Here is a 13,416-nt window from a genome sequence, read left to right as displayed (position 1 = left end):
TACAGTCTCAATATCTTTCTAGAGTCTCAACTGGTCGCCACAATATAATTATGACTAATTATGTTAGATTCCCTCTAATTTTCCCCTCAAGCTTACAAAATTTTGACCTCTTCATGAAAAAAAAAACATATTAGAAAATGATGGAGATGTGAGTCTTATACAGATGGTGCTGGTACAAACATTTAAAATATAATATGATAGACTATCTAAAGTAAGACCTCATATCATAGACAGAGCGGCCCAACACGTTCCAGAGTAGATTGCAATACGAATGGAAAATGCAGGTTTGTGGCAATCATGGTAAATGAAGTGATTTAGTGTTGGCCAAATCACACGATTTATTTGTTTTATGTCTATTCATTTATTTAGTAGTAATGCATTAATTTTATTAATGCATTTCTCCACCCATCCACCCACCCCATTTCTACTGTGTGGCATTCAAAGTGTCTTGCTCATTGTTTGATATCGAACACATTTCCAGCATTCATCAGCTATCAAGAGAAGAGATATTAATCTCTGAAGTGCACTTCTGGTAGGGAAATTATCACAAGACCATTTTGCTTAAAAACATATAATTTACTGCATTAACCATTCCAGACAGATAAACTCAAGGTAAGAGCTTTAGTGATATTTGTTCATTTTCTCTTGTTGAGAATATTACCTTGAATAAGTTATTCAACATTATAATTTTATTGTGTGCACATAAAATAGGGGTTTTGTCTTGATTTGGGAAAGTATGAAGTAGTATTTTCATGGCAGTTGCACCAAACAATACCTGTCATTTATGTATCACTAGGTAGAGAAGTAAAAGAAAGACTAACTGAAAGGTATATTCACAATCAAAGTGATGCTAAGGATTATAACCACATCATGGTGTTTTGGGGCTACAGATAATTTCAAAGTTAAGAGAACTTCAGATTTTAAAGAAGTTAAAACACCACATTTGGTTTGAAAGACATTATTCTATTCTATTCTATTCTATTCTATTCTATTCTATTCTATTCTATTCTATTCTATTCCTAATTCTAATTCTAATTCTATTCCATTCCATTTTTTCTATTCTGTCCTGTCCTGTCCTGTCCTGTCCTGTCCTGTCCTGTCCTGTCCTGTTCCATTCCGTTCCATTCCATTCCGTTCCATTCCATTTCTTCTCTTCTCCTCTCGTCTCCTCTCCTCTTCTCTTTTCTCTTCTATATTCTATTCCAGGGGTGTCAAACTTGTATCATCAAGGTGGCATCGTGTGAGGACCTTTTCCCCCTTTGATAAACTGGGCATGGGTGTGGCCAGCGCATGACATATCTCACTCACGGGCTGCAAGTTTGACTTCTCCTCTCCTCTCCTCTCCTCTCCTCTCCTCTCCTCTCCTCTCCTCTCCTCTCCTCTCCTCTCCTCTCCTCTCCTCTCCCCTCCCCTCCCCTCCCCTCCCCTTCCCTTCCCTCCCATTCCATTCCATTCCATTCCATTCCATTCAACTCTACATTCTCTGAAACTCAATGAATTGGAAAAACAAAGCAAAGAAACAAGAACAGGCATTTATATTTTTCTAGTGCTAGGTTACAGGAGGAGAAACTACTCCCTCCCCCAAATCTTGCCCTAAGTCCAAGCAACAAATTGGATCAGGTTATCATTCCAACAATCTGGGTCAAGTAATGACCAAAGTTCCATATTAGGACACTGAACTAGATTGCACAGTTCCTGCACATCCACAGTATGGAAGAAAGTGAAACAGATGTAGAGACATAACAATGTCAAAACATTTTTTCTCCATCTGGCAGATATGCGCGAACAGCAGCTCCCAAGACTCCCTGAGCCAACAGCACGAAGGGGAAAAAACACAGGAACAAATCTTGATCAACTGTATCCCAAAGATGCTTTTCCAAAAGGCAACCAAACTTTCTTGTTTTGTTTTTGAAAACATTTGGCTTCTCATCCAAGATGCTCCTTCAGTTCTGACTGAATAGTGGGGAATAGAAGGATTTTAATTCATTAGCTCTCCAAGGCCACTTGGGGCTTTATCTGTATTCTCAGGGTCACCTGAATCACAGTGCAAATAGGTGTGAAACCTCCTTGGGATTGTTGAAAGGACTTTGCTGTAGACAGGAGATAAGTGATGTCGTATCCCTCCCCCTCTGTTGAGAGACGGTTCAATAGATGGCCTCTTTTAGGTCTTTGATAGATGGTCAAACTGGCGGTCCTCTGTTCACATTCTGGACAATGACCAGATAGCAATAGCAACAGCACTTAGACTTATATACCGCTTCACAGTGCTTTATAACCCTCTCTAAGCGGTTTACAGAGTCAGCCTATGGCCGCCAACAATTTGGATCTTCATTTTACCCACCTCGGAAGGATGGAAGGCTGAGTCAACCTTGAGCCTGGTGAGATTTGAACTGCCAAATTGCAGGCAGCTGGTGATCAGCAGAAGTAGCCTGCAATACTGCATTCTAACCACTGCGCCACCTCGGCTCTTGCAGATGACTGCAAAGAATGTAAATCCTTCTATTCCCCACCATTCAGTCAGAACTGAAGAAGCTTCATCGATGAGAAGTGAAATATTTTCAAAGAAAAGAAACCAAGAAAGTCCATGTGCCTTTTTGGAAAAGCACCTTTGGGACAACCATGATCTGGATGACTGAGAATCTCCATAGATCAGGGGTGTCAAAACTGAAGCCAGATGTCAGATGTGGCTCGCAGGGTGCTTAAATTTGGCCCGTGGGACCAGCCTGGAAATATCAAAGGACTGGAATGTGGTGCCTCTGCCGGCCAAAATGGCTGGTTTTGGCCGGCAGAGTGCTGCAGATGGCTGGGGAGGCCAAAAATGGGCTGCGCGGGGGCCTCACAGGACTTCCCCGTGCCCCGTTTTGGTTGGCAAAGTGCTGCAGGAGACTGTCCAGGCTGAAAACGGGGCAGAGGGGGTTGCACGTGGCCCCCCACATGCTGTTTTGGCTGGCAGGGTGCCACAGGAGGCGTCTGTCCCATCTCCTCCCCCCGCTTCCCGCTCCCCCCCACCGCGCTGGCCTATGGAGGAGAATTACAATGCTGATCCAGCCCTCAAAGAAATCCAGTTTGACAATCCTGCCATAGGCGATCAACTGCACCATTTAAGAATCCAGGAAAAAGAATGTCTAGTAGTGATATAAAAGGGAGGGAAGAAAGGAGGGAGGGGAGACTTACCTGCTCTCAAATAAGACATCGGCTTGAATGACATGAGTGCTCTCCTTGCCAATCAGAAACTTGATCCTGTCATAAAAGAGCCTGGGCGAATGCTGCAAGAAAGGAGGTTGGCTTTGCTGAATGAGGTCCAGAGGATCAGGGGACCCTTGGCAGAGAGGGCTGGAGAAGCAATTACTCTGCTGACAGCAATCAGGATCAACACAGTCTGTCAAACCATCTGCAAAAGGGGGGAAAATCAGAAAGACGCTGCAGAAGAGATAAAAATGCTCGGACGCTCGGAAACGTAAAACCAGAAAATTGTTAATCAAACGATAAGTGTGCAAAATGCAAGTCTGTGTGTCTGGATGAAGTTCAAGGAGAAGATTCAAGCCGCTGGACATGAACTGCTTTCTAAATTTTTGCATCAAATCTAAACCATTTCTCAAAGGCAGGACTTTCCCTTAGGGATGAGTGTTATTGGAAAACGGCACATAATAAGGATGTGCTCTTGGGGTTTAAGTCAGCTTGTTCACATTCAATATCTCATTGCTAAATAAGTGTAAGAACACCAGGCTCCACCTATGAGAATGTCGCCAAAACTGCTTTTTCCTTTGATGTTATTCTGACAAATACTTCAAATTAAATTAAAACCAGCAGGAGGACATAAAATCTTTCTGCACTACACATCCCCTTGACCTCTCCATCTACAGCAATTGTTTCTCATCCTCTTTGAACTTTTTAGACATTCTTAATTACAGGATATGGCCTTTTCCCATCTTGAAGCAAGTATGAATAAGCTGCAGCAAGTGTAAACTATGCTGTAGTCAGATCCATAGATGTTCATCTTAGTGGTAGACTAGAACCATTATGAGCTGCAGTGGCACAGTGGTTAGAGTGCAGTACTGCAGGCTACTTCTGCTGACTGCTGGCTGACTGAAGTTTGGCAGTTCAAACCTCACCAGACTCAAGGTTGACTCAGCCTTCCATCCTCCCGTGGTCAGTAAAATGAGGACCCAGATTGTTGGGGGCAATAGGCTGACTCTGTAAACTGCTTAGAGAGGGCTGTAAAGCACTGTGAAGCGGTATATAAGTCTTGTGCTATTGCTATTATTTTCTGCAGAACACAAAGCCCATGCTATGACTCACACTGGCTATATTAACACAACATGCTGAGACCTAAACTTGAGTTTACAAAATTAAATGTGTTTCAATTACATGCTAATTCAATTCAGATCAAATCAAAACTTCATTAAGGTCATAGTCTAGACCAGAGGTTGTGGGTGCTTCATCACTGGAGGCTTTTAAGAAGAGACCGGACAGCCACTTGTCTGGAATGATATAGGGTCTCCTGTTTGAGCAGGGGGTCGGACAAGATGACCTCCAAGCTCCCTCCCAACTCTGTTATTTTATATTCTATTCTGTATCTGTACCAAGGGAAGAGAACTTTGAGAAACTGCATAATTTGCAATAGCAGTATTTTCAAGATTATGGGCAAAGCATTCCACGCGTATGATAGAGAAAGTGAAGGGAAACAATAATAAGGATATAATAAATAATACTAGAATATGATATACTGGTATATTACATTTTGTAACCATTAGGTTCCTGTAATACATATATGCCTTTATATTTGTATCTCCTGTTACAAACATATTGTTATTAGGCCTCTGTAATGTATCTGGTATTTGTCAAACGTATGTCCCTGCCATTTGACCTGAACTCATATCAATCTTCTTTCTGTGCTATCTAAAAACATGGTACGTATCTCAGTTGAAACTACAGCCATCAACAAAGGGATAATTTACACCTCAGCCCTAATTTATCTTTGATCTGGATAAACTCCTGTCTTCCAGAGCCAGGGGGCTAAGTGGCCAATTGAGTAAACGAAGAAATGCTTAAGATAAAACTAATTGGGAAGTTTCTATTCCCCCTTGCAGGGCAATAAGGAATATACAAACCTAAATTAGGAGGCCAGAATTGGGTACTAAGCTGACGTCTCTGAGGGTATAAAAGGACGCCATACCTTCCCCAAGGTGTGGCTATTTCCTCGCATGCATTGTATCTGTATGTTCTGGATATAGTTCCACCCAGTATTTTGTTTTTGGCCATAAATAAAATCTGCTTTTTTGCAAGCCTCGTCTTGAGTCTCTCTCTTTAGCATTCTGGTGACTCAAGTGTATTTTGGGACCTTACAAAAGAAAAACGAGGGTTGTGCATGGAACAGAAGATTTAACCATTGGGTTTCAGTTTGAAGAATGGAAATGCAAGAAGGAAGAAAGTGAAGGATGAGGCAGACAATAGGCAAGGCTTTGGGAAGGAAAAAAAAGTAGCATTTCGTTTTCTATATAGAAATATTTTTTTGGATTGTTCTGCAAAGTCAGTGAGCAGTGCGGGACAGGCATACCAGAAAGTAACCGAATACAACAGTATGAATGGATCTAATTGTTAAGCTAAATTAAAATTTCATTTGAAACAAGGGAAACAAATAAGGGAAGGAAGGTCAAGTAGAATAATGGAAGGAAAAAGATAGGAAATGAAAAAGGGTTTAAAAGGCAGGGCAATGCTTGACTCAAGATAGAGCAATAAACGTAGGATGTTGGTCAGGGGTGGACAGAGGCTTGGGAGAACCTCTAGCTAAGATTCTGTACAGTTAGGAGAACCCCAAATCCTACTCCTGGCTGGCCCCTCCCACCCCACCCTGCCCCTCCCAGAAGTCCCCGCGTGGCCTGTTTTGGATGCAGGTTAAGTGCAGGGCATGTGCGGAGGCTCGGGGAGGGTGAAAAACGGGCCTACCGGAAGTTTGGGAAGGCCTGGGGAGGTTGTTTTCGCCCTCCCGGAGGCTGGAGGAAAGCCTACAGAGCCCGGGGAGGGCAAAAATGCCCTCCCACCAGGCCGACTAGGCCACACCCACCATGGCCACGCCCACCCAGCAACTGGGCAGAGAATCCCCTGCTATAATTTTTGAAGCCCACCCCTGGTGGTTGGTGCTCTCTGAGTTTGGCTTTTTTCTTGCAACCGTTTCATTACCAAACTAGGTAACATCATCAATGCGCAGAAGAGTAAAAAATTACATCCCAGCTTTGATCCAGGTAACAATGCAGGATGAGATGATCAGTGGAAAAACAAGAGCCCAGACAAGGAGAAAAAAAAAAAATCTGAATGCACATCGGGAGAGGAAGACAGAAAAGAGGACCATCAACAGAAACTTTAAAGGACTATCTGTGGAATACCAAAACACGGATCATTACCATGAAATCAAAGCTGAAGACTCTTGAATTATTTGGTTCGGGGGTTAAGTACAGTGGCTCAAGTTCAGAACTGTGCTCCTCTGAATTAATTTTAAAAAGAAGATTCCATTTCTGTATTCTTTACATGAATGCAAAATACTGCAAAAGATAAGTAAAGGTTTCCCTGCCTAGTCGTGTCTGATTCTAGGGCACAGTGCTCATATCCATTTCTTGACCGAGGGAGCCAGCATTGTCCCAAGATCCTTTCCACGGTCATGTGGCCAGCATGGCTATAAGCACCAAAGGCACATGGAACACTGTTACCTTCCCACCAAAGTGATACCTATTTATCTACTCGCATTTGCATGCTTTCAAACTGCTAGGTGGGCAAGAGCTGGAGCAAGGAACAGGATCTCACCCTGTTGCTTTCCAGCTGACAAGCTCAGCGTCTTTAACTGCTGGGCCATCGCACACCCTAAGTTCACTCGCCCAATTTTTTTTTTTTAATTTGATTTATATGTTGCCCTTCTCCAGAGACTCAAGGTGGCTTACAGTGCGTTAAGCAATAGCCTTCATACTTTTGTATATTTTATACAAAGTCAGCTTCTTTCCCCCACAAACTGGGTCCTCAATTTACCTACCTTAGAAAGGATGAAAGGCTGAGTCAACCTTGAGCCTGGCAAGATTTGAACTTACTTTAATTGCAGACAGCTGGTGTTAAATTACAGTGCCTTGTCTGCAGAGCTATCCAGGCTCAGTTAAAAGACAAATGTGTCAAATATTTGTCTCAATAAAAGACAAATGTGAGTTTTTTTGAAAAATACATAAATCCAAAGGACAGCTTCCTGAAAGAAAAGACTATCATAAAGACTATCATTTTGGTCACAGTCCTTATGGTGGAAATGTTCAAACATGCCCAAGAAGACAATCGACTAAGCATATGTGGGTTTCTAGCTTCTTGTTAAGGGCTGCATTCATAAAACATCTCCCTGTTTAATAGGAGATTGGAGAGGCTGTGAGTTTGCAGTTAGATCAGCATCCGCATCAACAGCACTGGAGTAGAGAACCAAATTAGAATGCTTCAGATTTTACTGGAAGCTACTTGGCACAGCCTAAACAAAGAGAAGCGCAACACACTTCTGCTTGGAGGCACAGATATGTCATTCAGTCAGCGAGGGACAGAGAGAGTGACATGATCCCCGCTCACAGCCCATATACAGTTTATCCTTACGTTGCTGTTGGATTTTAAGCTGCCTTGTTATTCTGTACCCCAAAGCTTTAATTAGAGAGTTGCAAACCACCCCCACAGTCTCCTCTAACAACTGATTGCTAATGCTTCTTGATCCATAGGTGGGCAGAGGAGAGAGAGAGGGGGGAGAGAGAGAGAGAGAGAGAAAGAGAGAGAGAGAGAGAGAGAGAGAGAGAGAGAGAGAGAGAGAGAGAGAGAGAGAGAGAGAGAGAGAGAGAGAGAGAATGGAAATAGGCAGCCCCCCATGAAGCAAGGGAAATGCAGCAGAAGGGACAGAGGCAATCTTAATACAAAATGTGAGCAGTATAGGAGAAACAGCATCTGCTGAGGATTTGACACATCACATGGCTGGTTCTGTTCAGTCTTGCCAAGCTGGCACAGATGGACACCACAAGCTGAAATCAGCTCTCCGTGGCGCTGCATCTGCCGAGGAGACGTTTCAGCCAGACAAAATGTGCCTTTAATACGACATCTGTGATATGAAAGGTGAAGGAAGCTCAGAGATCAAATGGTAAAGGCAGCCAGTCCCTCAGAAAACAAATGGGAACCAAAAGTGTAGAGCAGGGCTGGCTGGGGAATTCTGGGAGTTGAAGTCCACAGGTGTTAAAAGTTGCCAAGGTTAGATAGCCCTGAAGTAAATCATGAGATGCCCATTTCATTAATTCCTTAGTATCTATCTATGTTACCTTTTGGGGACTAGTCTGGAAATGGAAAGCAAAGGACGGGAAGAAAGGTTGAAGGAACTGATGGGGATGTGAAGGGAAGCATGTGTCAGGCCTGGAAGCCATCCTTTGCAATGGGCCTTCAGGCCTGCCACATTTACTACTGTGGGAAACTGGGAGGGGGGATTGTATGGAACTTGGGTGATATATATAGTCATAATAACATTCCTTTCTCAGAAAGTCAAGGACATCTTGCCCTGCACCTGGACGGCTGGAACTGGGAGGCATCTCCAGTTGGGATGGTGCTTTGATTGGACCATGTAATGGACATGTGGGTGCTGAGCAGGGACTTGGACTTCCTTTTGGGAGGGGAAAACCTGGAAGCCTTCAGATTCAGGTTTTCCCAGATGTGCCAATAGGACATCTCTAATAAAATGGAACTTTGAGGAACTTCAAGCCTCTGAGTTTTCTTTTGTTGGGGGTGTTACTTGGAGCCCTGACAGCATGATAGTATCCTTTGAACATTGGAAAAGGTTTATATGTAAGACTTTGAAACTAAAGAATTAAAAGAAGTAGTACTTCTGAGTACTGATCCACGGATATAGGAACAAAAATAAAAGTTCGGTTTTAGAAGGCAGAGAAAATGGCCTTGAGAGACAGAAGGAAGAGATCCTACCAAAACAACAGCCAAATAAAAGAGAATGGAGTCGGGAGCAGAAATATAACCTGAATAAAATATCTTAGACAAGACCTCCCTTAGTTCTCACAAAGATAAAGGGAGAGAGAAGGGACGCCCATTCAGACTCGCAAGATTCTGTTACTATAGCTTTACAATATAAATACAGGTAGTCCTCGACTTACGACCATGGTTGGGCCCAAAATTTCTGTTGCCAAGCGTGACAATTCCTAAGTGAGTTCTGCCCCATTTTATGACCTTTCTTGACGCAGTTGTCATTGCAGTTGTTAAGTTAGCAGCAAAGTTGCTAAGTGAACCTGGCTTCCCCGTTGACTTTGCTAATCAGAAGATCGCAAAAGATGATAAAGTGACCTTGGGACACTACAACCGTCACAAATATGAGTCAGTTGCCAAGTGCCTGAATTTTGAACACGTGACCATGGGGGTGCAGTTATGGTCGTAAGCAGTAGTAGGTTTCAAAATTTTTTACTACCGGTTCTGTGGGTGTGGCTTGGTGGGCGTGACAGGGGAAGGATACTGTAAAATCTCCATTCCCTCCCCACTCCAGGGCAAGGTTACTGTCAGTTTTGGAATACAATTTTCTTTTTTTGCTTCTTAGCTGCCATATATTTTAGCTGGGGAAGTTGGGAGTGGGTTGTTGTTGGAGCGGTAGAAAGTTAGTCATAACATTCTGTATTCAAGGACTTTTGCCTGCGTCTGATGGAGACTGCCAGAAGATTGTATCTAGTTGAGTGTGAAGTGTTGATTGGACAATGTGATGAACTTGTGGGTGTGGGGCAGGGCTGCGAACTGTCAGCTGGGTGAAGAAAACCTGGAAGCTTTCAGATTCGGGTTTTCCCAGATGTGCCAACATGACATCTCTAATAAATTGGAACTTTGAAGAACCTCAAGCCTCTGAGCTTTATTTTGTTGGGGGTGTTCCTTGGAACCCTGACAGTTACTGCAAAATCCCCATTTCCTCCCGATCAGCTGGGATTTGGGAGGCAGAGAATAGATGGGGGCGGGGCCAGTCAGAGGTGGTATTTACCGGTTCTCCGAACTACTCAACATTTCCGCTACTGGTTTTCCAGAACTGGTCAGAACCTGCTGAAACTCATCTCTGGTTATAAGTGTGAAAAACAGTCATAAGACACTTTTCTCAGTACCATTATAATTTTGAATGGTCACTGAATGAATGCTTGTGTGATGTCTCCTGTGGACTGACGACTCCTCCGCTTCTTCCTCAGAGGCCTCGAGGGAGAAGGAGATCATTCCTGGCATGTCAGACCCTGAACTGCCAGCAGAAGAGGACTCGGCTGGAGAGAGCTTGCAGGCCAGTGAGGAAGAGGGGGAGGAGCTGCCTGCTGTGGTAGATCCCAGAGCATGCAGGGCAGAGGAGGAGGAGGTGTCAGGGTTCCAAGTAACACCCCCAACGAAATAAGACTCCAAGGCTTGAAGTTCCTCAAAGTTCCATTTTATTAGAGATGTCCTATTGGCACATCTGGGAAAACGCGAATCTGAAAGCTTCCAGGTTTTCCCCACCCAAAAGAAAGTCCAAGTCCCTGCCCAATACCCACATGTCCATCACATTGTCCAATCAAAGCACCATCCCAACTGGAGATGCCTCCCAGTTTCAGCCGTCCAGGTGCAGGGCAAGATGTCCTTGACTCTCTGAGAAAGGAATGTTATTATGACTATATATCACCCTGGCTCCATACAATTCCCCTTCCCAGTTTTCAACAGTAGTAAATGTGGCAGGCCTGAAGGCCCAATGCAAAAGATGAATTCCAGGCCTGACAGGAGGTCTTCCAGATTGCTAGGGAAAAGGCCCCACCCCTCTAGAATAGCACCAGGAGCTATTTAGCACGGCAGGGAGAAGGAGGTGATGCTGCAAGCAATATGTGCGGGTCGTGGCCAGATGTTTGTTTGTGAGACGCTGCAATTTAAGTTGCCAGGAGACTCTGCGTTTGTGTTTTGGACCCTATTTGAGCAGCTGGTTATCTGTTTGATGGACTAATTGGCCATTGCCTGGAAGTTTAGTCTGGGGCTTGTTTGTGGCTGGCTTCCCTTGGAAACGACCCTCTGAACTCCTGTGAATTCTACTTCTAAGCCCTGTAACTCTGACCATTGGACTAGCTGACAAACCTAACGGGAGGCTCCAAACCTCAGGTGGGATTTTGGCTTCTCCTTTTTGAAACTACCCAGGCAAAGCCTGCATTTCCATGACTGTTTTGAGTTTGCCGTAAGTTCATTCCTTTGTTACCTACAAAGGGCGGGGTGGAGAAGGAAAAAAAAAAGCTCTCTCTAAACCAACGCTGTGCTGCCCCACTGTGGGTCAGTGAGGCAGCACAGCTTGTAAGTCAAGGACTGCCTGTAATATTGGCCCACATGCAGCGGTCGGTTTCCAATATTCTTATCACTGGTTCACCATGTGCGTGCACGCTTGCTTCACATGTGCACCATTCACGCATATGCCCAACCTTCCACGCATGAGCCCTGCCTCAAAAATGTGGCTAAATAGGACTGCATTACGTCCCCAGTTGGCGCTACCGGTTCGCCTGAATCGGTATGAACCAGTTGAATACCACTTCTGCCCGGGTCTAGGACTTTTCGGCTCGGTCTTTTCACCTTGCCTGTTTCACCTTAAGGTTTTCGCCTCTGCGTTATTAGCCACAAACTTTTCTCCTTGGTTGACCTGCCCCCAGTCTTTCGCCCCGGGACATCAGCCACAGCCCCTCCATCGGGCCCCGGCGAAGGGACTGGGATGGAGGGGCCGTGGCTGATGTGCCGTGGCAAAAGACTGGGGGCAGGTCAGCCGAGGAGAAAAGTTTGTGGCTAATAACCCAGAGGTGAAAACCTTAAGGTGAAACAGGCAAGGCGAAGAGACCATGCCGAAAAGTCCCATTCCGCTTCTGCCTACATGACATTGAATTGCTAGCCTGATCTACCTTGAAGGGCTGGCAGCTATAAAGCCCTACGTGGCTCGGAACTTGGGTATCTTTGATACTAGCTGTTGAGGGTAGAATCTGTCAGTGCAATGAAATCTAAGCAGAAAACTCCTGATGTAAGTTATCTGGTTTCAGGATTTGTGTTGGGAGGGCCAAGGAAGTGAATGTTGTCTGTAGGACTACTTTTATGCAATATTTTTTTAAGAGGTGAGAATGGCCTCTTTCTCTTGTAATTTACTGGAAACCTGTTAAAACCTGGATGCTCCAGATGGGTTTAAGGGATTAGAATAACAATGTCACCCGAGTGAGATATGGCACCATGTATTGTATTTTCCCAGTTGCAATGTCTGGCTGTGAAAGTTGGACCATAAGGAAGGCTGAGCGCCAAAGAATGGAGGCCTTTGAACTCTGGTGCTGGAGAAGACTCCTGCGAGTCCCTTGGACTGCAAGGCGATCCAACCGGTCAGTCCTAGAGAAGATCCACCCTGACTGCTCTTTTAGAAGGCCAAATCCTGAAGAGGAAACTCAAATCCTTTGGCCACCTAATGAGAAGGAAGGACTCACTGGAGAAGAGCCTCATGCTGGGAAAGATTGAGGGCAAAAGAAGAAGGGGACGACAGAGAATGAGGTAGCTGGATATAGTCACTGAAGCAGTCGGCGTGAGATTAAATGGACTCCAGAGGATGGTAGAGGACAGGAAGGCCTGGAGGAACATTGTCCATGGGGTTGCGATGGGTTGGACACGACTTCGCGACTAACAACAATAAATTGTATTTGATGAACTGTTGGAATTCTGTACTATTTGCAGACAATCCTTGATCACAACTGGGACCAAAGTTTCTGTTGCTAAGCAGGTTATTTAAATGGATCACACCCAATTTTATAACCTTCTTTTGCCATGGTTTTAAGTGCAGTTGTTAAATGAATCATGCAATCGTTAAGCGAATTAGCTTCTCCCGTTAACTCTGCTTGTCAGAAGCCGGCTGGGAAGGTTGCCAATGACAATCACATAACACTGGGATAGCAACAGCAATAGCACTTAGACTTATATACCACTTCACAGTTTTTTACAGACTTCTCTGAGTGGTTTAGAGTTTACATATTGCCCTCAACAATCTGGGTCCTCGTTTTACCAACCTCGGAAGGATGAAAGACTGAGTCAACTTTGAGCTTGTCAGGATTGAACTGCTGGCAGTCGACAGAGTTAGCCTGCAATACTGCATCCTAACCACTGCGCCACCATGGTTCTTAAGTTGTGGTAGGATGCTGCAATTGCCCTAAATACATGCCAGTTGCCAGGACCCCAAATTCTGATCATGTGACAATGAAGCAGTGGTGAAATCCAAATTTCTTTACTACCGGTTCTGTGGGTGTGGCTTGGTGGGAGTGGCAGGGGAAGGATTCTGCAAAATTTCCACTCCCATCCCACTCCAGGGGAAGGATACTGCAAAATCCTCACTCCAGGGGAAGGATACTGCAAAATCCCCATTCCCTCCCCACT

The 13,416-nt window shown here is 44.5% G+C and overlaps 1 protein-coding gene across 7 annotated transcripts in view; it reads right to left on the bottom strand.

Annotated features, from left to right (window-relative positions):
• The window catches only part of TENM1 (teneurin transmembrane protein 1), a 1,253,741-nt gene that overhangs the window by 101,129 nt on the left and 1,139,196 nt on the right, over nucleotides 1-13,416 (bottom strand). For all 7 annotated transcript variants that reach the window (XM_060692076.2, XM_060692082.2, XM_060692081.2 and 4 more), the window contains one exon: nucleotides 3,175-3,391. In XM_060692076.2, the coding sequence (XP_060548059.1) occupies nucleotides 3,175-3,391 (217 nt within the window). The remainder of the gene's footprint in view (nucleotides 1-3,174; nucleotides 3,392-13,416) is intronic.

The sequence above is a fragment of the Pantherophis guttatus genome, chromosome 12 (assembly GCF_059756535.1).
Source record: "Pantherophis guttatus breed Tessera chromosome 12, ASM5975653v1, whole genome shotgun sequence".
NCBI classification, from domain to species: Eukaryota; Metazoa; Chordata; class Lepidosauria; order Squamata; family Colubridae; genus Pantherophis; species Pantherophis guttatus.
The sequence above is the reverse complement of the archived record's forward strand: the minus strand, read 5'-3'. Positions and strand labels throughout refer to the sequence as shown.